This window comes from Arvicola amphibius, chromosome 2 (genome assembly GCF_903992535.2).
Source record: "Arvicola amphibius chromosome 2, mArvAmp1.2, whole genome shotgun sequence".
NCBI lineage: Eukaryota > Metazoa > Chordata > Mammalia > Rodentia > Cricetidae > Arvicola > Arvicola amphibius.
Genome location: NC_052048.2, coordinates 128,441,808 through 128,468,552, shown reverse-complemented (window position 1 = coordinate 128,468,552; position 26,745 = coordinate 128,441,808). Strand labels below are relative to the sequence as shown.

The window sequence follows — 26,745 nt, the reverse complement described above, 5'->3', positions numbered from 1 at the left end:
ATTTTTGATTCAGCACAGCATTTGAGAGTAATTCAAATTGCCTGCATTAGGCATATATCTTCATTGATGAGTACTAATTTAGTATCTACTCACCCTCAACTGACAGGTTAGTTCTAGCTTTGTGCAGTTGTGAGAAATGGTGCTATAAAGGATTAGGTAGAACTTTTTGTGTGAAGATAATGTTTTATTTGTACAGGACATCCAGTGGAGTTACTAGTATACATATGGTGGGTATCAATGTAGTATTTTGTAAAACTGCCGAGCTGTTTCCCAGAGCTGCAGACAGGTTTGTGTTTTCCTCAGCAGTGTGTTAGTTCAGATTGCTGCACATCTTTGTCGGCCCTTGAAGCTGTGTTTTCCTTCAATATTTGCCTCTTCCAAATAAGTACATAGCTATCCTTAACCTATTGACCCCCAAATTAGGACCCTAGTAAAGATACAGAAAAAGGCTATGAAATAGAGCCAAAGAGGAAAGAGCACATAAGAGAGAGATGAGACCACCAGGTCGAGGAGGGGGACAAGAGACCCTGAGTTCCATTCCTAGATTTGTGAGACCTTTGGTGACGACTAGCCCCGTGACCGGCGCACAGTAGGGATTTCTTTAAATGCTTATTGTTTCATAAAAATGTTAAAGTAGATTTCGTTGGATCTATAGAATTCATTGCAGTCATGCGGTAGATCTCTTTTATTAGCTTGTCTTTGTTTATGTACACAGTTAAAGGCTGATGGTGGTCTAATTCTTAGCTGTGTGGCAGGAAGGAGACGGCAGGATGGGATGCTTTGTGTTGAATTAGGAAAGTTCTTTTAGTCTCCATGGGGTTCAAATTCACTGCTATACAGTGGAAAGCTTTCTGATGATAGCTAGGCTATTTTCTTATAATCACATCAAGTCAGAAATTGGTAAGGTAGAAGCATGCAGGAGTTTTTGATGAGGATACTGCCTAAATGGATAACAGTGCAAACCTGTAGCTCCACCAGGGAGGTTAGGAACAAGTGTCTAGAGTTAGCTACCAGCTGGTGGACTGGCAGAAAATAACAGGAAAAGGTAGATTAGAGGGTTTTCAAATAGAGAGGAGCATTGTAGAGGGTGGTAGTGGGTGTGTGTATAAGAAGCAGATCTGAAATATTGAATTTAAAGCCCATGTGCCTTTCTTCTGATAAAAAAGATTTATGTTGAAGACTGGGAAGAAGCTGCTGCTGCTATTTTTAATGCAAAGAGGCTCAGAGACAGTGATATGGAGGCTTGTGGGAACACATGCCTGTAGCCCTGGGTGGCTGGAGTCTGCTCTGCTGCTTCCGAGTCATCTTTTCCTCCATGATTCCCTTGTCCTTCTCCCTAAAGGTTCAGATCTAGAATTTCTTAGGATTTTGTGTATATACTGTCAAATATTGGTAAAATTTAAAACATACACTTGGTACCAAGTTAAACTTCATTCAGTGTCAATTTGTTCTATTTAGTTTAGGTTATAAAAATCAAATGTTGGAGTCTTCATTTTCAACTATGTTTCCAAGCATTTGGTTTAAAATATCCGTGTTAGGTTTTGGTTTCAGGTACTCTAAGGTAATACTTTGGCAGATGTCTAGATAAAGGAAAGGGGTTGGCTGACTTACCCAGCATGTTCATAAAGAGCCCATCTAAGACCGGGTGCCCAGAGATATAACTTTAGTGTCTGACATGAAGAATGAACTCTTCAGATTCTTTTCTTTCAATTTTAATGTTCTCTGTGAGACTGCTGTTGCTTTTAGGTCTGCTCACCCTTAGGAAGCTTTCTGCAAAACTTCATGCTTTATTTTGGCTCCTAGGTAGGAAATAACCTCTGAAATAGTAACCTAGGAAAGAAAAATACCCTTTTATGTTAAGTGCCAATTGATTTTAAAAAGACTTCTTACACAGCAGACAACGTATTTTTCTGGAGAACAGACATTTATGTACTGTTTTGAGAGTATCCGTTTCTAGTGTACTGGTAACTTGTCAGACTTGTAGAGCAGGGAATTCAGTCTCTTCTAGCCTCTGTCAGAGTTACTCAGTCGCCTCATTGTTAAAGAGTATTGTATGCATAATTTTGATGGAATTGGAACAGCTAAATGTATAGTAATAATATATTCTTTGTTTTTGTTTTCTCTTTTCAGAATCATGGTGTCATGGAAGGGGATTTATTTTATACTCTTCCTGTTTGCGGGAAGCTTTTTTGGAAGTATTTTTATGCTGGGTCCCATTATTCCTTTGATGTTTATAAACCTGTCATGGTATCGCTGGATCAGCAGCCGCCTTGTGGCTATGTGGCTCACACTTCCTGTGGTAAGTTACACACAAGAGAAAGGTCTCTCTGTTTGTATTGGGTATCCATCTTTTGTATTTTTTTAGCATCAGAGATTTGGTTTTCAGGGAAACAGAATTCTCCAGTGTTCTATAGTGGGCACGTCTGACTTAAGAAAGAAGTGGCAAAATAGAAAAAAATAGAAATACAAACCTTCATATCTTTAAAGAAAACCTTATAAAGAACGTTACAGAAAATTAAGAGCTTCTTTGTATATTCTTCATGAATTTTCTTTTATATTTTATATAATGGAGGATATAGTTTATATTTAGAAAAATATGTAAATTTTAAATATTGAAGAATTTTTATATCTAAATTTTATTCTGCATTTCCATTTTGTGTTTTACAAAGCAGTGACACATTAAGATTCTATGGGGAAGGTGAAAGAATATCAAATTATTTTAATGAAAAATTTTAAGAAAAGTAACCCCCCTCGTGAGTAGTAAACATCTTTTTAAACTTCTGATAGAGATGTGATTGATTTACTTCTTTCCAGTAATTACAAAAATTAGGAACATAAAAAAAATCAAGAAAATGTGATTTCTATCTGAAGATGAGGTTAGTAGCTTGGGTGAGATGCTTTTCAAGAGTGTCAAATATTAAAGCAGAGTCCTGGGGCCTGTGGCGCTCTATAATTGCTCTAAGAGCACCTCCTTCTGATCTTGAGCCCATGACTGTCAGTTCCCCTCCTCTGGGACTGAGAAGAGGTTGTGCGTCCGTGGGCACTATGCACTTGTCTTACCTTGGATGGTCCCTTGGGGACTGTTCTGGTCTTTCTCCTTAGCAACAGCTATTCCTCTTTTCTCCTCAGGTTGCTGGGTGTGTCAGTTTGTTTTGGTAGGCAGTTGATGAGTATAGTACCTGAAAAAGAAAACAAGAAGGGAAATGTTCTTCCCTAATTGGTAAAGGAGCCAAACTACCTGTTTCATTGAGCAGCGTGTCTCCCTCGGGCAGCAGGCCGAGTGCCTGCCCGCAGGAATATGGTCATGCAGCTGCTGTGGACCCTTCAGATGGAAATTGATCAGTAGTTACTGACAGGGTGCTTGGGTTGGATAGACATTTCTTAAAAGTCTCCTGATAATTGACTGTTAAACCCACTTCCAGCATACTTTCCTTATTTAAATGTAAGTCCTGTGGTGAGTGACTTTTAAACTTGCGTTCATCACTTGTGAAAAGCTAATCCTGCCCTTCTTGAAGTTATTTGTGTTTTAAATTTTCTGTACAGATGTATCTGTTTTATGAAGTGCAGTACTTGCAGCCTGGTCCTCCTCGCTTCCGACTTCTTTCTACACTCACACTTTAAGTGGTCTGGTCTACAGGCACAGGAAAGGACTTGTGTGCTGGACCAAGTTACCATGGTGTGGTTGTGTATTTAGCTCAGGTACAAAAATAATTAGAAGGCTTTGTTAAAAAGAAAAACATTGTAAGAATCCAGATGCAATGAGAGTAAAACCAGTTGACCACCAATGTGACCCCTACTAAGTGCTTAAGGAGGATGACTTTGTTTCAGCTGCCACCATTATCAGTGCTTACATAGAAGGAAATGGAAGCTTCTAGGGATTCAGTACCAGTTGCTTTTCTCATTCTGTGAAGAAATACCCTGTTGACAGCTACTTAAAGGAAAAAGGATTCTGACATCTTCAATCTCCTGGGTCTCCATGGAAACAGGCTCACCTCACAGCCTCACATCATTCCTTAGCAGCTCCTTATAGGGAATCTGCCCTGCCACACCATTGCCTGGCCTTGGCTGCTCTCTGAAGAGGACTCCGTGGCCTCCTCAGTCTTGCATCTCTCATGCCTACAAAGCTAGTAAGCTGCACAATGCTGCACTCTTCTACCAGCTTGGGTCCCTTGAAGCTGTCAGCTTCTCCATGCTGACACTGGGAGCACTTTACCAGACAATTGCTTTCAAGGCATGGAGAAGACCTTCAGCTTCATTTCCAGTTCAGGAGCCTTCTCTTCAAGTAAGCTTTCATGTTCACAAGTTGGAACCCTTAATGTGTAAAGTCTTTCTCTTCAGGGGTATTTCCCATTGTCCCAGCACAGAGCCAAGTGGTTCTTCGTGGCTGTGAAGTTTATAACATGTTTGAGCTCTTTTCTTCCTCAACAAGCTGCACAGTTAAAACAACAATAACAAAATCCGCCCCCCCCCCCCCCCTCTCTCTCTCTCTCTCTCTCTCTCTCTCTCTCATTTTGTTTTGTTTTGTTTTTAAAGACGGGGTTCCTCTATGTAACCCTAGACCCTAGTTTTTCTGGAACTAGCTCTGTAGACCAGGCTGGTCTCGAACTCACAGAGATCCTTCTGCCTCTGCCTCCTCAGTGCTTGGATTAAAGGTGTGCACCACCACTTCCTGGCTCCTTTTCTCTTTTTAACTATAAACCTAGGTAGACATAGTAAAAAGTAGCCATGCCACAGAGTAAATGTTCTTGCCTTAAAATTTCCTTTCTCAAACAAATTAGTCCATTATCTTTAAATTCAGATTTACTAAAGTTCTCAGGACACAGGCAGAATGAAGCCAGATTCTTAGATGTAATGATGAACAGGACAGAATATCCATCCACATTGTGGAGGTGACAGGCCACTACCTAAAATAACCTCATTTTTAAGTTGACACACCTTGTCTTTTCTACTTCTCATTTGAATGAGAAACTTTTTTATGGGACAGAAGTAAACTGTTAACTCTGTTAAATCACAAAAAAATAACCAAACAAACAAGAGATCCACTTAGCTCTGCCTCACACATACTTGGATTAAAGGCATGTGCTAACATGCCCAGCCCATAAAGCTTTTAATTTTTAAATAGAAAAAAACATAAAAAATTAGTAAACACTAATGCACACGTTAATGAATAATATGTGTGTGTGTTTTGATGTGTGTGTTAGTGTGTGTAGGGGGTCAGAAGAGCGTGTCCTTTATTTTGATGCGTGTTAGTGTGTAGGGGTCAGAAGAGCGTGTCCTTTATTTTGATGTGTGTGTTAGTGTGTGTAGGGGGTCAGAAGAGCGTGTCCTTTATTTTGATGTGTGTTAGTGTGTGTGGGGGGTCAGAAGAGCGTGTCCTTTATTTGATGCGTGTTAGTGTGTAGGGGTCAGAAGAGCGCGTCCTTTATTTTGATGTGTGTGTTAGTGTGTGTAGGGGGTCAGAAGAGCGTGTCCTTTATTTTGATGTGTGTGTTAGTGTGTGTAGGGGGTCAGAAGAGCGTGTCCTTTATTTTGATGCGTGTTAGTGTGTAGGGGTCAGAAGAGCGTGTCCTTTATTTTGATGTGTGTTAGTGTGTAGGGGGTCAGAAGAGCGTGTCCTTTATTTTGATGTGTGTGTTAGTGTGTGTAGGGGGTCAGAAGAGCGTGTCCTTTATTTTGATGCGTGTTAGTGTGTAGGGGTCAGAAGAGCGCGTCCTTTATTTTGCTCCATCACTGCTCACTTATTCCTTTAAAGTGGAGTGGTTTTTTTTTTTTTGTTTTTGTTTTTGTTTTTTTTGTTTTGTTTTTCGAGACAGGGTTTTTCTGCAGCTTTAGAGCCTGTCCTGGAGCTAGCTCTTGTAGACCAGGCTGGTCTCGAACTCACAGAGATCCGCCTGCCTCTGCCTCCCGAGTGCTGGGATTAAAGGCGTGCGCCACCACCGCCCAGCTCTAAAGTGGAGTTTTATCCCTGAACCTGGGGCTCATGTTTTCTCAGACTAGAAACCAGCTAACCCCAGCAACCCTCCTGTGTCCATGGTCCTTGGTATAACTGTAGCTGTCAGGCAGCTCAAGAAACAGCATCGCCAGCTCTAGTGGTACTAGCCATCCAACCCAAACACCCTCCTTTTTGGAAGAAGTAACACGAATACAACCTTTTTAAATAGTTGGGTTTTTTTTCTATTCACCTCTAAAATATCCTACTCTTGTAGAAAACCTTATATGTGGATATTTACATGCATGGTTTGTTTTACTTCTCCTTCACTACTGTGTGTGTTTCATGCTATTGTAGACACTTGTGGCTCCTTCGCCGTCAATGTTGGATGATTTAAAGATGTTTGAAAGGTTTGAATTTCTTAGTTGAGTTTCACCTCCCTATCAACCCTTTCTCGATTAATTATGAAATAAAATAGGATTCCCATATAATAGCTTGAGATTGAGGTTGACGTTGGGAATGGTAATGCCCGCTGTAGTCTTGGTTTCTTGGAAGACTGCGGTAGAGGTTGAGTGCAGACTCTGGGCAATATATATAATGAAGGGAAATGAAAGAGAAGGGGAGGTGCTAGCTCACTTCTTAAGAACTCTAGACTGTGATACACACTTTCCTTCTGAATATTTAGTCTAAGTTATATCCACAGGCCTTAGAAATGTAACAAACTTAGCAAGCGTTTGATCATTCATATGTGCCAGACGTTTGCTGTAGGTGGTAGGCTGAAAGATTTCAGTAGACAAAGTTATTTTAGTCTTTATGTATTCTTTTTGAGCAACCGAAGATCATCTTATGGAAAAAAATGAAATTTAGTTTCTTTAGTCCTTTATTCAGTTATATTTTTGATTATTCTTTTTAGAAAAATTATGTTTAATATATATCTTTTAAAGTACCCAGTAGAATCTTATTTCATATTTCTTTTAACTTAATAATACATAATTGAAGATTTGAAATGTAGTTTATATTTTTTATTATGAAACTTCCAGAAATTAAAATTAGTGTAATAAGAGTATATAGTACTTCATTGCCTTATACTTAATCAACTAACCCCCATTTATTACAGAAGCAAGAATATAGGAAACTATGTTTTATGTGTTAGAAACCATAGGCTATAACATGATAAAATTTACATATGGAAAATTGCAGTAATTTTTAAAAAATTGTTAAGTATTTAGTTTGGACTCGGGGTTGCTTTTCCAAAGACAATTTTTTATTTAGTTATTTAGTTTTTAAGTGTCATCTTTTTTCGTATTATGAAAAGCAACTTAGTATAGTCATGACAAGGTTAGCAAGAATGAAAAAGATCCATAACTCTTAAATATTTTTTAATTTCTTTTGAATATGGTAAATATCTAATAAATTAATAGACATGTTTAAGAATAATCTCATACCTGGCTTCTTGGCCTGAAAATCCTAAATTGTTCTATATCTGTATTTTTTTTATTTTTTGGTAGGCATTGTTGGAGACAATGTTTGGTGTCAAAGTGGTTATAACAGGTGACGCATTTGTACCTGGAGAAAGGAGTGTCATCATTATGAACCATCGGACCAGAGTAGACTGGATGTTCCTGTGGAATTGTCTGATGAGATACAGCTACCTCAGACTGGAGAAAATTTGCCTCAAATCCAGTCTCAAAAGTGTTCCTGGATTTGGTATGTTATTCATACATTAACTCATTTTATATGTAATTGTGCCTACTCTAAGACTACAGTGGTGCCAATTAAAGTGTATTGTTCTCAGCATATCTCATGGAGCTACAAATACCTCCACTTTCTTTTCTCTTAATGGCTTTGTTATGGAGATCTTATCTTAATCTCTGTTTTAAACAAATCTTAACTCTATTATCACGGAAGTAGGTCATTTCTTAGGACTACCACACTGAAGGATATGAATCTAATATATTGGTAACTTTCTTATAAAACCTCATTCACAAATTAAAATGACACAAACACATTCTCAGGCAGCCACTCTCTCCTCAGCTCCCTGCATCCAGACAAGTCCCGTGGAGGTTCTCCTGCAGCAGCAGGCTGGATCTCATTGTCCTTTTGTATGTCACATACCTATTAACTGTGTGCTGTGTTACTTAGTTGTTTCTTTGAGTCTGATCTTCTTTTTGTTTGATTTTCTTGTTTTTCTGTTTGTTTAGTTTTGTTTTGTTATGAGAACCCAGGCTGGCCTCAAACTCAGCTCTTCTTGCCTCAGTCTTTAGGTGCTAGGATCTCAGTGCACCACATGCTGCTTGAGGCTTTGGCAATAGACTTCTTTCTTGAAGGCAAGACCACATGCATTCTGCCTCTTTCTCTTTTTAAAAATACTTTATTAGCATGTCATTATGATATCTTTATAATGCACATATGTATTTTGATCATGTTCACCCCATTTTCTTATTTTGTCTCACCCCTACTGCTCTCAGGACAATAGTCATGCCTTCTAGTTGCTCCTATGTTATATCGGCTCCTTCCATGGCATTTATGGAGCCTTGGAGGGATAATATAGATAAATAAGAATTTAGGACTGGAGATTCAAGAGTCATTACCAGTTATGAGTTCCTGCAGTCACCATAGCTCCCTGGAAAAAGGAGCTGCTCTGAGCTGAGAGCTGCATCAATCTAGTTATTTAGAAGAGAGTTTGAAGGCACATCATATCCGTTTAGTAAACACCAGCAGTAACTTTCTCTCTAGAGCCTATGACTGCCCAGCCATGGGCTTTTGACTAGTTCTCATATCAGATGTGCATTCCTTCTTGTGGGCTAGGCATCAGATCAGATCAGTGAATCAGCTGGTTATCTCCATAAAAGATTGTCACTGTTGCATTAATTGGCACATCTTGCCTGGCCAGTTGATACTATGTGAGCACGCGTGCGTACACACACACACACACGCACACACGCACGCACGCACGCACGCACGCACGCACGCACGCACGCACGCACGCTGTATAAGACTGTTGGTGACAATTCTCTCCTAGCAGTCTATGTGGCACCCTGCAGCATTATGAAGGCTAGTTAGCAGGGAGGTTGCATTAGCCCTTTCCAGATTGACTTCTCTGTGTCCTGTGGTCAATGTATATGGCATCTTTAGCAATAGGATTTTTTTCATCTGGTTCTGGAGAAGAACCAATTGTGTGACATTTGTCTGCATTGTTTCGGGGCTTTAGGGGTCTCACCGACAGACTGAAAATCTCATAGGGAGATAATTCCTTGCCTTGGGATTTTTGTTTAAAAACATGTAGCTTCAGGGTGCTGATTTATAATACCCACACAGGGTATTTTCATTTCAAACATTTAAAGAAAAATGTTTTGATTAGCTTATTGAGTACCAGAATTCCTCATTAGTATTGGTTGACCCTTCCCGCTGACCACCTCTTCCCAGTTCTTCCTGCCTCCCACCCATTTTTCTTTTTATCTTTTGCTTTTTCTATCCCTGCTTTTAAATCACATGCATTTTGCTACACAACTACCTCTCTTTAAAGAATCTTACTTTCCTGGATTTCACATGTGCTGACTTCTTCAAAAATGCATATGTACATAAAATAAAAGTTAAGTTTGTGTATGAGAGCTGTGGTGTTTGTGTCTTTGACCTTAAGTTACCTCATTTAATACATAATTTTCTAACTCCATTTTCATGCTATTTCATAATTTCATTTTTCTTTATGGCTGAATAGAATTCTGTTGTGTATATAACCACACAGTTTCTCTGCCCATTCAACAATTGATGAACATCTGTACTGATTCTATCTTCTTGCTTTTATGAATAAAACATCAATGAACATGGATACGTAAGTCTCTATGGTGGGATATGGAGTCCTGTAGGTTTGTGCCTAGGTCTTTGGAAGCCTGTTTTTAGCTTTTTAGAAACATTCACACTGATCTATGTGGTGACTACCCCAGATGACATGCCCGCAAGTGAAGACTGAGGTCTGTCCTCACCAGCATCTGTTGTCCCTCGCCTCTCAGTAACAACCTTTCCAGCCGGAGTAACATGGATTCTCAAAGTAGTTTTCATTTCCATTTATTTGATGAATAAGGATATTGAATACATTTTCAAACATTTGTTAGCCATTTGTCTTGCTGTTTTTAAGAACTGTGTTCAGTTCGTAGCTTATTTTTAAAAACTGAATTATCTGCTTCCTTGTTTAGCTAATAGGGCCGTTTGTGTGTTTTGTACATTCTCCCCGTAAGATGAGGAGCTCATGAGGATTTCTTCACTCACTCAGCTGTGTCGCTTACAACTCTTTCATTTCGTGATTCCTTTCCTGTCTGTTGACTGTCACCCCTATTTTGTGAGGGGCTGTAGTCCTGTTGAGAAAGTGGCTGCCTAGGCCTGCATCTTAAGCATTCCCTCTGCTTTTCCTTTGACAGTTTCAGAGTTCTGGCTCTTCAGTTGAGGTCTTTCCTTTTGGAGTCTATGTTTGTGCAGGTGGAAGATAAAGATCTCAGTTCTTTCTTCTGATTGTAGACACAATTTTTTTGTTGAAGAGACTGTCTTTTCTCCAGTGTGTATTTTGGCATATTTGTCAAAAATTAAGTGGCTTAGCTGTGTGAGCTTATCTCTGGGTCTTCTATTCTATCCCACGGCTGCACGTTTGTCTTTGTGCCAGTGCCATGCTGCTTTTGTTGCTGTGGCTCGGTAGTATAACTTAAGGCAGAGGATCCCTCCGGTATCATTCTTTCTGCTCAGGATTGCTTTGGGTATCTGGGGTGTTTCATGCTTTCATATGAATTTAAAGACCCACTCCTCTTATTTCTATGAAAAATAATGCTGGAATATAGATGGAGAATGCATTTATCTGTAGATCGCTTTTGGCAAGATAGCTGTTTTCACAAATATTTTTTTTCTGATCCATGAGCATGGGGTGGCTTTTCAAACTGCTAGTGTTTTTTTCTGTGTTTTATACTTTACATTTAGAGATTTTTTTTTCACTTTCTTAGTTAGCTTTAGTCCAAGATTTCTTAATTTTTTGTGTTTATTGTGAGTGGGATCATTTCTTTCTTAGTATGTTTGTCATTTGTACGTAAGAAAGTTCCTGATTTTTCTGTGTTGATATCATACCATGTCACTGTGCCGAGAGTGTTTATGAGCTCTTACATACAAAATTAATATCTACAGATAGGGATGCTCAACTAACTTAGTTGAGAGAGTTATTTTAGCTATTTTTTTTAAAACGGGATATTTTAAATTAGTTTCAGTCTTATTTGTTGTAAATATGTATAGAACAGAAGCAGAAAAATCCCTAACACTATAAAGTGGATCAAATATTATGATGCAAGCATTTGAATAAAATTCTTTGAATGAGAAATACAAAGAATGATAATTGACTGGAAAGTATGATGAAATGTGAGAATACATTGAATTAGAGAAGAACATAGAGGAAAAAGAGAATCACATGAGGAAGCATAGTAACAAGAATTTTCATAGTACTTACAAGGGAGGCGAAGAGAACCAGCACTAGGAAACAGTGGCGCTGGGGATGTGATTGAGGAGAAAGTGGGTAAAGGTCCTCTCAAGCCTACATCAGGCCGAGTACCCTCATCAGATGAGCTGACATTTGAAATGCTCACAAGTCTCAAAGTTTTTAATGCTGACATGATACTACACCAAAACATCCACGTGGTTTGTGACTGTCGCTGTGTGTACAGACATCCACCTCTGACCTCACGTGGTTCGTGACTGTCGAATTGTGCACAGCTAATAAAACTGTTGTTTAAAATTACTTCAGGCTCCGAGTATAAGGTAAAGTCAGTGAATTTGTATTTAGTAGACATGGGTTGCATTATGTGTATGAAAATACTTTTTAAAAATACACAAAATAAAACACTTGTGGTGCCAGGCATTTAGGATAAAACACACTCAGCTAGTACTTGGAGTCCTTCTGAAAACAAAGTGTGACTTTAAATATTTCAAAGGTAACACTTAAATGACAACTGAGGGCATAACAGACAAGCCGTGAGGGACTTAACAGCTTCCAGATCCACCAGAGACCTGCTCCCCAGAAGACATGGAGAAAATACTGATCTACTCACAAGGCCTTGGAAATAGTCCCAAGGGTCCCCAGCAAAAGCAGAAACATTTCTTATCCTGAGATTTTCCTTCCCATGTCCTCTCAAAGATGCCACTCCAGACCAGGACAGCCAAGAGCACAAGGTTTCCATACATTTGCAACACTTCAAATTCCAGTTTCTTTGAAACTTGGGTTACAGTGTCCACCATGCCCAGCTGATAACTTTGAATTTATGGCTTAAACGCAGACCAGCCAAGCCTGCTAAAACAGTATATTGGACATCAAACAAGTGGCTTCATGTGGTGGGGAACAGAAAGGAAAACCACAAGACAAGAAAGAGTAGTGAGGTCCACACACACAGAGGAGGGTATATGGTAGCTAGGATGTGACATCCTGGGCCCGAGCCAGCCTTGGGGCCAGACTTACTTATGCGGAGATTCCAGCCTAGCTTGTTTAGATCTAGACTGGTTGCTGACTCTCCTGTTCCTGATAGCCATAAATATCGTGGATAACCTGCTTCCCACCACTTCTCCACGCTGGGAAATGCTCGTTGGTGGGTTAACTGCTTGTCTTATTTTCAGAGTTTTATAAAAACTGTGAAAGGTGACAAGTTTCCTTGATTCAGAGCCATGGCTTTAGGGTTATCTAGTCAAGCCTTTACTAAATTTACTGCACTCCATTCCTTAACTAGGATATCCTGTGGATGCTCTGAGCTGATCCCTCAGGCAGGTGTACATCGCCCAGGTGAGGCGTGTGAGAGCAACAACAAGCATAATTAGCATCCTTAGGTCTGCTGAGAATCGGAGTCCCTTTCCCCAAATTTGTAATTATATTCTAAAATTATAAAGTGTGCTTTTGTAGTAGTCATTTTAAGAGAGAGTGTAAAGGAATTATTTGGGTGAACCTTAAGGCTTTTCATCTGCCTTGTGTTTATTGGTGAGACATAAACAATGCAATGACAACTTTGCAGTAATAGTTAAAAAAAACCCACAAAATTGACTCAGTGTACCTGACAGTTGTTAACCTGAATTTCAATAGATAATTTGACCAATGTTTTCAATTATCCTTTTTCTTGTTACTAAGGTATGTGTAAACTGTCATTACATTTTTTAGTGCTGGGATAGATTAGCTGTTATATTTATTATAAGCCTGTGTCATTAAAAAAAAGATTGGCACTGCCATATTTTGTTTCTTATAAATCTTATAGAAAATATTTTCTGTATGTTTAAAATCAGATATTTCATCTGCGTGGTAGTGGTGCACAACTTTAATCCTAGCATTGAGAGGCACAGGCAGGAAGATCTCTGAGCTCAAGGCCAGTCTGGACTATAGAGTGAGTTCCAGGACAGCCAGGGCCGCACAGAGAAACCCTCTCTAAAAAACAAAACAAAACAAATAAAAAACCCCCACAAAACATTGGTGCTGGAGTGATGGCTCAATGGTTAAGAGCACTGGCTGCTCTTTCAGAGGACCCGGGTTTAATTGTCATTAGCCTGCATGGCAGCTCACAACTGTCTAACTCCAGAGGGATCTGACGCCCTCACACAGACAAAACACCAGTACTCATAAAATAAAATTAAATAAATTTAAAAAAATCTTTTAAAAAATGTTGTTACTTGGTAACTCTTTAACTCTTGAAATTAATTTAGTTCATATGACTTCTAAGTAAAATGTTTAGGAGCTTTGATATTAGATGGAAAGTAGTTGTTAAAAACATATTTGCTATATATTTTTTAATCAAACAGAAATTTGCATCAACAAATAAATGTTGTGAAATAAGAAGCCGTATATGGAATAATTTTAGTCTATTGGCAAATAGAAAGATTGGTAAAGGGTTGTCCCCATTTCTCCGGTCTCGAGCAGCAAGGCCATTCAAGGGAAAGTGAGAGTGGCACTATGTAAGGCACTGACCGTGAACACGTGTGGCTTTGCCAGTCTGTCTCTTAATGTCGTTCTTCTCTGTCCTACATCTCTCTGGGGAACCGCCTTTCCTTTAGTCATTCTTGTTCCACTTCATGTCATTATGCACTTGCTTTCCATGGTGCTTCTGCGTAGGATCTCCTCATTTTGAGTTTTACTGCATTAGATGGTGTGGTCAAGCATGTGGGGAGTAAAATACCAGAGGTGAAGTGCCAGTCTCCTACCAGAGAGGTTCCTCGGTGGCAGGTGCTCTGTCGTTGGTGACATTTATCTTAATCACTTGAGTGATAAGGTTGTGGTGTCAGCCAGGTTTTCCTACTGCCATGGTGCTATATTCATTATGCTAGATTCTGTATATTCACCAGTACTGTGCTAAATTCATCAGTGACAATCCATGCTCATCATATTTGTTTATTATTTGATTTTATTGTCTAGGTGCTATCATTATTTTATTACTGAAAGCTTTTTAGCTCTGGATGTTGGAAATTGATATACTCTTCTTGTTCTTCTTCTTTCCTTTAGTCTGATGTTCTAAGACTCCCCTACCCTCCTTCTCTGACACGGTCTCATTGTATAGATCAGGCTGGCCTCAAACTCAGAGAGATCCATTTGCTTCCTGAGTGCTGCAGTTAAAGTGGTGTACCACCCTGCCTGGCTCTACATCCTTTTGTATATGCTCTCTGTACGAGCTGTTTCTTGCCTTTCCCAGTATTTAGATACACACATTCCTTGGCTGGTAGCCCCTTCTTTGATCTTCAAAGACAGCAGTGACAAGTTGAGTCTTTACCCTTCCATTTTGATACTGAAGCCCCCTTCCCCACCCCAACCTCTTCTACTTTTAAGGGCTTTTATTATTACTTTTGGTTTACTAAATTAATCTAGGTTAATTTTCCAGTGTTAAACTTAGCTATGGAGCAACCTCTGCTGCCTGCTGTCTGTAATGTGACACATGCAGCAGTTCCAGAGTTGGTATGCTGAGGGATTTGTCGTGCTTCTGCTAGTTGCTAGCATAGTCTGGGTCTTGGAGAGCTAGTGTATACTTAGCTTGAGAATTTGATATAAGTTGTAAATAGATGATCAAGTATCTAGAAAATGTATCAATGGCAATCTAAAGGATGAAAGAAACTATTGACCTATGTTAGAATGGAACTAAGTTTTACCACAAATGAAAAGCCTCATCTTGCCAACATATGCCATCAGTGAATGTTTATTTCCTCAATTTCAAACAAGGGTGGCATAGAGTCTGCCAAGAGATGGGGTTATTTCTAGGGTAATCTCTACTCTGTCGAAGACAGTGGGATAAGCCATAAGCCATGCATGCTCTTTTTTTTTTTTCCCTTTTGGTTTGTTTTCCTTCTCAATTTTGTGGTTTCTTTCAAGTTTGGGAATTGTGTTTTTAAAATGTTTGCTGTAGAAGATCATTTAACTTGCTTGCTTGTGTTTTATGTCTTGCCTTTTCTTTGAGAACAAGCATCTGTGAAAGCCTAATACACAGTCATACTGCAACAGGATTCTTGAAGGAAAAGGTCATAAATTAATGGTCTGCCTCCACTCAAGAAAATTTGAAAAGCCAGAGGCTTTGTGGAAACTGATTCTCTCAGTAGAGGGGTGGAGAACATTACCCATTTGTTACATGAGGAGTTCCAGGAAGATGGCTCTTGCCTTTGTCTATGTGACACTAGTGTCTTGACTGAGGTTGACATTCTGGGAACTGTGACTGCTTGTTAACTAGTTTCTGGATTTATTGCTATGGCTACTGTTGCACACAGGTGCCCACTCAGTCACTACTGTTTCTTGGGATCTTTGTGATAGTGTTTTTCACTTACAGTCTGCATCTTGCTTATATTATTTATTCTCAATTAATTAGAGGCCTTGGATAGCATTTCTTGGTTCTTCTTCAGAATTGAAAATACCATGGAAGGGAACAGTTGTCTAGCTACTTTGGTTTCTGGTCTTGTCTTGTTCATAGTGCTACAGAAGATACCATATTGCATTAGACATTGATGATAATGCCTAAGCTATCACCATGGTTCAATTCTGAGAGTAATAGATGAGTAGCACAGATGTTTTATGATTCCTTAATTGTATGCATCTGTACTAAAATGAGTGAGAGAAAAAAGTAATGGCACACAAGTTTACTTACTAAGGAAGAATGTGATGCTCGGAGTTAGCAGTACATTCAGTTGAGCCAGGGAGGTGGTGCACGCCTTTAATCCTAGCACTTGAGAGATAGAAGCAGGTGGGTTTTTAAGGTCCTACAGAGGAAGCTCCAGGACATCCAGGGATACACAAGAAAGGGAAAAAACAGAACAAAACCACATTCAATTGAATAGTTTCTTCTAGCAAAGGAATGTCAGGAAGAACAAAGTGAAATTATAGATTATGGTCCGTGGTAGGACAGAGTGCCTAGGGGTTTCTCACTTGTCCTTGAGGGTGATTGGTGCTGATGCTGTGTAGGTGGAAGGGAAGATGGCAAAGGCTCCAGGGAAGGACTAAAAGTCTCTTGGAGGAGAGGAGAGAGGTTGGGCGATGCAGCTGTTTTTTTCTTTTTCTTATATTTATTTATATGTATGTGGATGTCATTGTTGAGGCACAAATCTCTCCTAACACATGAGGTCTGGGGTTGAACTCAGAAACGCCAGGGCTCTAGTTTCTGAGCTGTCTTTCCAGCCCTAGAACATTCTTTACAAATGTGAACATGGTATAATTAAGCATTCGTAGAAACTGTACAGCTTTAAAGAGTGGAATGGTTTATACAGTTGGACTTGTAATGAGTAATAATTCTCTGAGCCTGTACATTATACATAATATATGTAGAGAAATTCAAGTATATATTGGAGGCTAGCTGCTTAGAATATACATTGCAGTATTTTTATAAAGGTTTATTAATAATATTTTTTAAGTTATGTGTGTGTGTCCCTGTGTGTAGGTATGTGCTCATGAGTGTAGGTGCCTGTGGATACCTAGAGGTGTCAGAACTCTTGGAGCTTGAGGTATAAGGGTTGCGAAACTATCCAACATGGGTGCTGAGAACCACAGTTGGGTCCTCTGAGGGAACAGTATGTTCTCTTAACCACGAGCCATTTCTCCAGCCCCATCACACTGATTTAAAACATTTGATGCTTGCAAAGTAGGGATAGATAGCATGCTGGGAGACAGAGGTATAATGGTCAGATTGTTGTGAGTTTAAGGCCAGCCTAGGCTACAAAGTTAGTTTGAGGCTAGCTCAGGCTTAGGCTATATAGCGAGAAGCATTTCAGAATGCCTCATCTGTGCATTAGATAGTAACTGTTACCTGATTCATTGTTGTCTTAAGAACTAATGAAATAAATGCTCAGACTAATACCAAACATGTTGTTAGCATTCACCAAACATTATTTTTATAATTACACTATTTTTTCATTAAATAGCCTGTATAGAAAAGAATCATTGGCAAATATTAAAAAACAAAAATATGACTGATGAAATAAGCTCAGTTATTGGGACAAAAGAGAAAAATCATAAAGCTGCGGAGTGGTTGGTAGGGCATTTCATGGATGAGCTTGGGTTTGGTTTCTTCCTGGATGCTAGCCACACTGGCCGCACTGAGGACAGAGGGCTGTGGGAATGCTTTGAAATGCTGAGGAAATAGTGATTTGGAACCTCAAATTCTATTTTTAGCCAAACCAGCTTCCAAATTAAGAACCAAAAATACATTTCAGGAATGCGGGGACATGAAACAATTTTCAAAAGGAAGGACTAACAGAAGGGCAACAAGCAAAGAGGTCAGCAAGCTTGGGGTCAAGTCACAAATATTAAACATATTTCTGTCATGTTGAGGAATGTGATAGAGAAGTAAAGAGTCTTTGGAGCAGCTGAGTGAGCATACAAATTCAGTGAGAAGGGTGGTTGTAAGAGGCATACAGTTTGGACATCATTTTACTTTTTAATAATTAAAACTTAAATTTAAAACTGGAGTCTTCTGTTTACACAGTGGTAGAATTAAGAGCTGTTTGTGGTTGGTGGAACTTAATAATTGAACTCAGTGTTGATGGAGTTGTGTGGTTCAACAGACTTACCAAATAAAGAAGGGTAAAAAAGCAAGGGAATGAAATGGAATGTTCTGCTTCCAAGCCGTCAAGCTGAGGTCAGCATACTGTCTGCCAAGGGGTAGGAAGTCCTGTTTCATTTTATGGGCAATCCGTCCCTGTGGCAGCCATACGTCCCGGTGGCACCTATGTTCCCTGACATTGTTAGACCAAAATAGCTATAGATGGTATACATGATCAAATTGATGGGACGGCTGAGTTCTATAGATGGTATACATGATCAAATGGGACGGCTGAGTTCTATAGATGGTATACATGTCAAATGGGATGGCTGAGGTTTCTATAGATGGTATACATGATCAAATGGGACGGCGCTGAGTTCTATAGATGGTATACATGATCAAATGGGACGGCTGAGTTTCTATAGATGGTATACATGATCAATGGGACGGCTTGAGTTTCTATAGATGGTATACATATCAAATGGGACGGCTTGAGTTCTATAGATGGTATACATGATCAAATGGGACGGCTGAGTTCTATAGATGGTATACAGATCAAATGGGACGGCGGAGTTTCTAGCAAAGCCTGGAGTTTAGGAAAACAAGGAAGGGGGCAAAAAATCCTTAATGTCAACTGAAGACGGAAAAATGTGGAGAAGGGGGAGCGCTAAGAAGTATAGCAGGAAAAAACATAAAGAATATTAGGAATCTTACCCTTAGATGTCTAATAGAGATAAGAGATTCTCGATTGGTCTTAACCTAACTTATAAGGAAGTAGGGGATAGGTAAACCATGGCATATCTTTATTTCAGAACAGCACTGCGTGTTGCAAGGTATTACCATCAATCCCTACTGCTGAGATGAGTGTTGTGGGTTATTGTGATAGAGTCAGAGAGGAGGATTCTCAAGGCATCATGGAGATGAACCTGTACATGGGCAGGCAAGACTGAGGACCAAAGTGCTTTGTTAGGAATCAGAAAGAACTCTGTTCGGCTCAGCAGCAAGAACTTTTGGCCTTTCTACATATGCTGATCATTCTGTCTTTATTGCCTAACTGCCTTTGCTTCACAGTTTACTTTTAATGCTCCTAGGTAAAATATAAGGACAGAAGGGACATTCAGTTGGGCCTAGAGAGTTACTATGTGGTAGCCCAATTATTCATTAGCCTTAGTGAGCTTCTTCAGAGTCTGGCATAGGCTGTCCTGAGTCAGGCATCTCCACAAAAGCTCAAGAGGTTGTGGCCATGGGAAGAATGGCCAGGGAAGGCTGGTGTGAAGGCTGGGTAGGCATCTTGAAGCACAGGTGGGTTTACCAAGACTGCCCTTTTCAGCAAGTAAAGTGGGTCTAAACCTCTGAGATAGCTAGTGTGACCACATACACGCTCAAGGGATGTGCTTAGGTAACATTCATAGAGTTTCCCTTTTCATTTAAATAAAATCTGGTGATACTGTTGAAAATAACATTTGCATTTAGTTTGAGAGTACAGAAAAGAAAATATTTAGAGAATTCTTCCATGACCCTGAGAAAGTTCTTTTTTATACTTGATAAACAATAGTACCTTAAGATTATAATGGCAAGTTGTGACTTTAAAGGAGATTTTTAAGAATTTTAATAAACTCCAGGATAACCAAACTCCTATAAAAAAATACCTGTGTGCTTTATCTGTTTAATTCAAGATGAGTGCTAAATTTATAATGTTATAGAATGCTTATGATAGTAAATATAGTAAAAAATTGAGGACTTGAAAGTTATATTTAGTAGAATGTGAATTTGCTCTTGAAGTTCATACAAATGCTTGTTAATTTTTTTTTTTTAGGCTGGGCCATGCAAACTGCTGCTTTTATCTTCATTCATAGGAAGTGGAAGGATGATAAGAGCCATTTTGAAAGACATGATTGATTATTTTTGTGACATCCATGAACCACTCCAAACTTCTCATCTTTCCAGAAGGAACTGACCTCACAGGTGAGGGCATCTGGGGTTTGGATCACAGAATTTTAAAACCTTATAAACCACTAGTTAAATCTTTTAATCCTAACATGAGATATGTGACTATCAACAAAATTAATGGATGACCCAAGGTCACTCAGTTAATGGTACCCCAACCCAGACCTGGTGGTATAATCCTAAAGGTTCATCCTAAAGGTCCAGCTACTCATGAGACTGATGCAGGGCAGATCACAGGTTTAAAAACCAGCCAGAGCAACTCAGGTCAGTGTCTCACACATAAACAGTAAGGTGATGGCCGTGAGTTTATGCTCAATGGTAGACTGCCAGGAGGCCCTGGTCCAGTTCCTGTACTGGGGGGTGAGGGGAAGACCAAAGAGAAAGGACATTTGTAAAATAGGAGTTTTATGCTGGGTGGTAGTGGTGCACACCTTGAGCCCCAGCTTTCAAGAGGCAGATAGATAGGGTGGATCTCTGAGTTCAAGGCCCAACCTCACTCAGGCCAGGCAAGTGCTCCACTACTACTGAGCTGTATACCACTCCACCATGATTATTTCTGTAAGTTAAAATGATACTTACATTGTAGGAGCCAGCTTGCAGAAGCCATGTTTGTTGTATAGAGAAAGTAGACTGGTCAGGGGAGCTATTAAAGTATTTTTATAAAACTAACATCTACAGATGATTTTTATTGATTGGGTAAACTCCTTCCTCCCTCCCTCTCTCCCTCCGTCCCTCCCTTCCCTCTCTCCCTCCCTCCTTCCATCCTCCCTCCCTCTCTCCTCCCTCCCTTCTTCTCTTTCCCTCCCTCCTTTCCTCTCTCTCCCCCTTTCTCCTCCTTCCTTTCCTCCCTCCCTTTCTTTTTAATGGGCGAACAAAAGTATTTCAATCATTTAATTTAAAAGTATTTTTTAATTATTAGAGTTACCTTTAAATTTGGATTTTTTAAAAAAACCCTATTACAACATTTATATTTCACTTAATCTGAAACTAGGTTGCTTGCATAGTTTTAGATTAGTGTGTTCACTGTGACTTTATATACATTCTGGCTTCAAATATACTATAATTGGTTATAAACTTTTTGTTAAGGGGGCAAGTATATATTGGTTAATTTAAAACACCAAAAGTATGACACAAGGTTGCTGTAATCCCACAGCCCCATGGATGAACACACATTTGAAAGTTTGGTCCATTTGGACTGTTATTGGCACAAGTACACACGTGCACACACACATTCTTAGGAATATGTGTATGTGCACATCGCTCCTATTTAACTCTTAAAACTGGTCAAACAGATTATGCATGCTCTTTTTTGTCTGTTTCAGTTTCTCTCCTCAATATTGTGATCTTTCCCATGTCTGTCCTTTGAGAAGATTGGGGTGGAGGCTTTAGGTTTTATGTTGTGTTTTGGGGTCTCTAAAGAAAGGTTTTGTGATATGCTTGAGCAGACATTAAGGTTTGCTCTAAGGGGAGTAGTTGACGTGGCCCGTAGTTGAGCTCTGGAAGGAGGAGCAGTTGAAGACTAAAGGTGCCTGCATGGAAGTCACCTTCCTTGTAGGCATGTAAAGTAAGGAGACCCTTGTTTCTAAGACCTTTGGTTTATATGAGATCTATCGCATTGTGGAGTAATCGGCCTTATTATTCTACTGACTGACCTATTAATCCTGCCTGAAAAAATACCCTCGAAAAAGTAAATGTTTGTCCTCTTCTAGTTTTATTCCTCTTGTTATGATAAATTAGCCAAACTTGTTGAAAGCAGCTTCCGGGAGAGAAAAGGGTTTACATCAGCTTACAGTTGCAAGTCACAGTCTGTCACTGCCTGGATGCAGGGGAGGAACTTCAAAACAGCCAGTCACACTCACAGTCAGATAGGAAGAGAATAATGCATCCTTGCCTGCTTGCTGGGAGCTAGCTTTCTTGTTATATTGTTCAAGAACCCTTCTCCAGGAAATGATGCCACTCAGAGTGGGTGGTAGTGCCCCTGACATCATGGATCTGGATAATTTCAAGAGTCTCCAAGTGCGTCTATGTTGTAACAAGGTGATAGTTAGAAACTGACAGGTGCTGCTTTGTCAGGGTTACACAGAATTAACCGTCACAGTGGTAGGGTATAATTTTGAGTTCCATTTTCCTGAGTTGGAAATAAAAACTATTTTTGGTTTAACAACATTACATTCAATTTGACACTCTTCTACATAGTTTCTTTTTTTTCTTTTCTTTTCTTTTTTTTTTTTTTTTTTTTTTTTTTCGAGGCAGGGTTTCTCTGTAGTTTTCAGAGCCTGTCTTGGAACTAGCTCTTGTAGACAGGCTGCCTCGAACTCAGAGATCTGCCTGCCTCTGCCTCCCGAGTGCTGGGATTTAAAGGCATGCGCCACCACCCGCCTGGCTTCTACATAGTTCTTTAGTAAATATCTTAGTGTCTGAAACTTTGTAGCAAATTAATTCCCTTCCTTGGAGCATATGTTAATGGGGAATAAGCTAATAATATGTACAGATGTAAGGTTTATGTAGAAACTAAAGCAGGGTGGGTAGATAGCAAAGGAAGGGAGCAGGGTGCTAGTCGCAAGGTGGTCAGGGCCAAATCTCTATTATGTTTTCTGTTTAAGTAGGGATTCATATGTACAAGGTAGAAGATGTATCTGCACAAAAGGCTTTCTGGGTAATGGAATAACAGCTGCACAGGCCTGAGGTTGGAACATGCCCGGTTGGCTTGAGAAGATGAGAGTGGCTAGCAGTCCTGTGGGTATGGGTGGGGGCAGTGCTGGAGTGGGAAAGTTGCAGGGAGTGAGCTGACAGGAGGCTGCGGTTGGAAAATGGGATGCTAGTGCAGTTACTAATAATGATGGCCTGGGAAGGGCTGGATGGAGGGAGGGGGAGGGAATATCGCCACACTAATTTGTCTGATTATTTCCAACTTCCTACAGTGTGACTGTACATTTTAAAGTTGTGTGTATTTGTATTCATATCTGGAACAGAATTCAGTTATACCTGAGAATCCCCAGAGTCACTAACAACTGTAAAACAAACTGCTTATCTCTCTGGTGACTCTGGTACTTGTAATCCCATCTAAAGTCCATCAATTGGCTGTAACAGACATGCTGTTTTATAGCCCTGTGCCCAGGATATTCACAGACTAGTGGAGAAGAACTTACTGACGTTCATGTCCAGTGCCTTTTCCTTTAACTGCTGGGGAAGCTGTGAGCATTTGACTCGGTGCCTCTGTGAGAACTGACACACTTCTGTAAGAGTGTCTGCCGGATCTCATATTGTGGGTGCACCTGTGGTTGCTGTGGGCTGGAGAAGTCACCAGTCATAAGCTTACTCCTAGGGACGTTGTGTTTATGTAGATATTTTTTCTTGTACTAGTGTATAGGTTTCCAGATAGAGCTGAAGTACAGACCTTAACGTCTGCTGTCATCAGAACATATTTCATGATCTCCAGTCAAGGCCAAATTTTTGAGCACTTTATTTTCCAATTGTATTTGCTGAATAATGAGTTTGGTTCTTCTTGGAATTTGTAAAGTGACCTCATGGAATGGGAAAAAAAAGTTATTGCCAACAATTGGAACATATACTTGTCTCTGTAACTATATTCAGCCAAACCATGTTCAGATGTTTGTACATGATGTGCTAATCATGTGCTGTTTTGTTGTGCAGTGGTTTTGGTTAGTAATATTAGTCATTCTGCTTGAGCAAGGCAGATATTTCACTTTACTTTGAAGCCTAAATTACTGGGTTAAAGAAACGTGATCTGATATATTTGACTGCTGGTTATTTCTTCTGGATGTCTAAATCCTTGTCTTTTGTTAATTTTCAGTTTTACTAGCATTTTTATGTTATATTTGAACTTTTATTATTTAAGAATTTTATTATTATTAGTGGTGCTGGGGATTGAACCTAGCATGATAGTAGACAAGTGCTCTATCACTGAAATACATCCTCATCTCACATAAAGTTATCTTTAATGAAAATTTTAGCTTATTGTTTTGTTTTTTTATATCTCAATTTTCATTACATATTGGCTTTTGTGAAGTCTTCTAAATGATTTTAAACTTTGGGATATAAATGTAAGGGAACTTATTAAGGTTCTGTTCATAACATATATTCACATATATCCATATATATACTAGTAGATTGAGATCTTTGTAAAGGATTATTGCAACTGTTTGTATTTTGGGGCTGGAGAAATGGATCAGTGGTTAAGAGCATTTGCTACTCTTGTAGAGGACCTGGTTTGGTTTCTGGCACTCACATGGCTGCTCAAATCCTTCTGTAACTCCAGTTCTTCCGACTCTGGTGTCCTCTTCTGGCCTTCTTGGGCATTGCACATGTTGGCAACATATATTCAGGCAAAGCACTCATACACATATTCAAAATGTTTGCATCATCTTTGTATGCTGTCTGTAATATGTTAATGTAATATGTTAGTGTCTTTTTGGGGGCAGGCACATTCTCACTATTAGTCCTGGCTGGGCTGTAATGTACTATGTAGACTAAGCTGGTCTTTAACTCCTAAAGATCTGCCTGCCTCTGCCTCCTGAGCCCCGGGATTGAAGGTTTGCTTGTGATGCCTGGTCATAAGTGCTATTTTTATCCAAGAAATTCTTAATATTTTTCCACACCTAACTATCTTCCTTAATGTTATGACTTTTATTTTGTCTATTATTTTGTTTAGAAAATAGCAAGACTCGGAGTAATGATTTTGCTGAGAAGAATGGACTTCAAAAATATGAATATGTCTTACATCCAAGAACTACTGGCTTCACTTTGTGGTGGGACCGTCTAAGGGAAGGTTAGTGCTGCTCTTAAAATGTGTTCTGAACCCAATGTGGCACATTCTTCTGAGCTTTATGTGTAGCTCTCTGACCTCTAGTGAGGCACATTAGGGCCATGCTGACCTGTGACTCACAGCCACTTTCCTCCTCTAACTGCTACCTGCCACGAAGCCGCTTGTGTCCAGCATGAAAGGCCTTGAAACATGGAAGAGAAGGTCCATTCTTTCTCTAAATGGCATCACTGGCTCTGAGTCTGATGTGCTTTAAGATGCACAGTACAATCCACTAAAACGAAGCTTCTTTACATCTCAGTACCATGATTTTGAAGAATGTTTGGTACCGGTCCAAAATCACATTGGGATGGTAAAACCAAAACTGTGTATGATTATTTTTGAAATTCTGTGATTATAACTAATATGATGTAGTCTTGTGGTTTTGACTTCCACTTTGCCAGTGAACACTGTGTGCCTTGCCTGTCTACATGTAGAAGTTCGTAAGGGTGGGGTTCTTCATGTCTGTGGAAAGTGGTGCAAAGGCATTCAGGTGGTATGCTCACACTTGTGTGCTCACTCTTGTCTGTCTCTCCTCTCCTCTCTCTGATGTAATACCATTTTGGTATCTAACTTAGACTCAACAATATGGTTTCTATTGTATGTATTTAGTAATTTCTTTAAAAGTGTATGCGACACCAGGAGACATCATAAAATTTTTTCAGATGACTTTGTGACATATCTTTTACTTAAAAGATCATCCCTAATATAGCAAGATAATGGAGAGATTATTTTATAGTTGGCCAGAATATATTATGTTCTCTGTTCTGAAATCTAGCAACCTGATAACTTTGTTGCACACTTGGGAAATGTTTATTGCTTGGTTGTCACTCAGTAGTCAGTAGCCACATGTAGTAATTTTTTTCTGCCAGAACTGTAAACGGATCCCCTACACCCTATGGAGAGAGAGAGAGAGAGAGAGAGAGAGAGAGAGAGAGAGAGAGAGAGAGAGAGAGAGATATTCAGATTCAGATGATCTCATTTGCTTTATTTAGCAAACCAGGTGATAATTCTGTTTATTTCATTTAGAATTGTGGACTAGAACCTGTACTGAAAAAGAAACATGGTGATGATTGTTACAATAGTAATAGCACTGATGTTGAGTATTTACAAGTATTAGGCATTGCGCTAAATATTCTAATGTCTAATTCACTGCCTCCTCGCAAGCCTCCAGAGCAGTTCTCATTATCACACAAAATGAGGGCAGGCGGCAGTGTGAAGAGTCACCTGTTACTGGAATAGTGCTGAATTGAGTAGCGTGTGTTCCTTCGTCTAGACTATAATTGTAGTTAGTCTCCAAACCACAAAAACACTGTTGTAACAAGAGTGAGTTGGGTGGTTTTATGAGAGGATTTAAAAGAAAGAAAGGCAAAAAGAGGCTAGATGGCCAGGTAATGGAAGGATGATGGTCACAGGCAGGTGTTGGGATGCTGTGGGAGGTGACAGGAGGAGCACGTACAGACTAGGGAGGCACAGCTAACAGTGTTGAAGACAGATTTGGTTACTTGGGAGGAGATGGAGTCCAAGAGAATAGAGAGTAAGATCTGCATCAGAGTTCAGCAGCGAAGAGAATCTTAGAGTCCAGAGTATTCCTTTAGAAAAGAAATAGACTCAAAAGGAAGCCCAGCCTAGCTTTCAGATCTGCTTTTGACAGTACACTGTGAAAAGAAAGCTTTCTGTTATACCAAATGACCTTATAATTAGTATTGCAGTAGAAGCCCAGAGACTGCACAGTCAAACAGGGCTCCATAAAGTGCCATCTTCGTGGTTCCCATAAACAGCAGAGGCAGGCAAGCATGAGTTCAGAACATTAGGAGTTAAAGTCAGACCAGACATTATTGAGTAGGCGGGAAGGAGAGCAAGGAAGAGGAGCCCAGGTCTCTCTTTGGACTGTTTACCAGGACTGAGAATACTTGGAAATCTCAAATTAAAATGTAACACTAATTATGTAATGTTTTACAAGTAGGTTGTTTCTGTCATAGTAATTGCAGTTTTCTTTGAGTGCCTTAATGTTTACCATCAGTGGACTTGCTTTACAATCT

The 26,745-nt window shown here is 39.6% G+C and overlaps 1 protein-coding gene across 1 annotated transcript in view; it reads left to right on the top strand.

The window, feature by feature from the left end:
- Window positions 1–26,745, top strand: part of Lclat1 (lysocardiolipin acyltransferase 1) — an 89,411-nt gene that overhangs the window by 14,805 nt on the left and 47,861 nt on the right. The window contains 6 exon segments of the mRNA XM_038320200.2: window positions 2,131–2,299; window positions 7,438–7,636; window positions 19,751–19,821; window positions 19,823–19,864; window positions 19,866–19,899; window positions 24,554–24,670. Coding sequence (XP_038176128.1) covers window positions 2,135–2,299; window positions 7,438–7,636; window positions 19,751–19,821; window positions 19,823–19,864; window positions 19,866–19,899; window positions 24,554–24,670 — 628 coding nt within the window. The 5' untranslated portion in view covers window positions 2,131–2,134.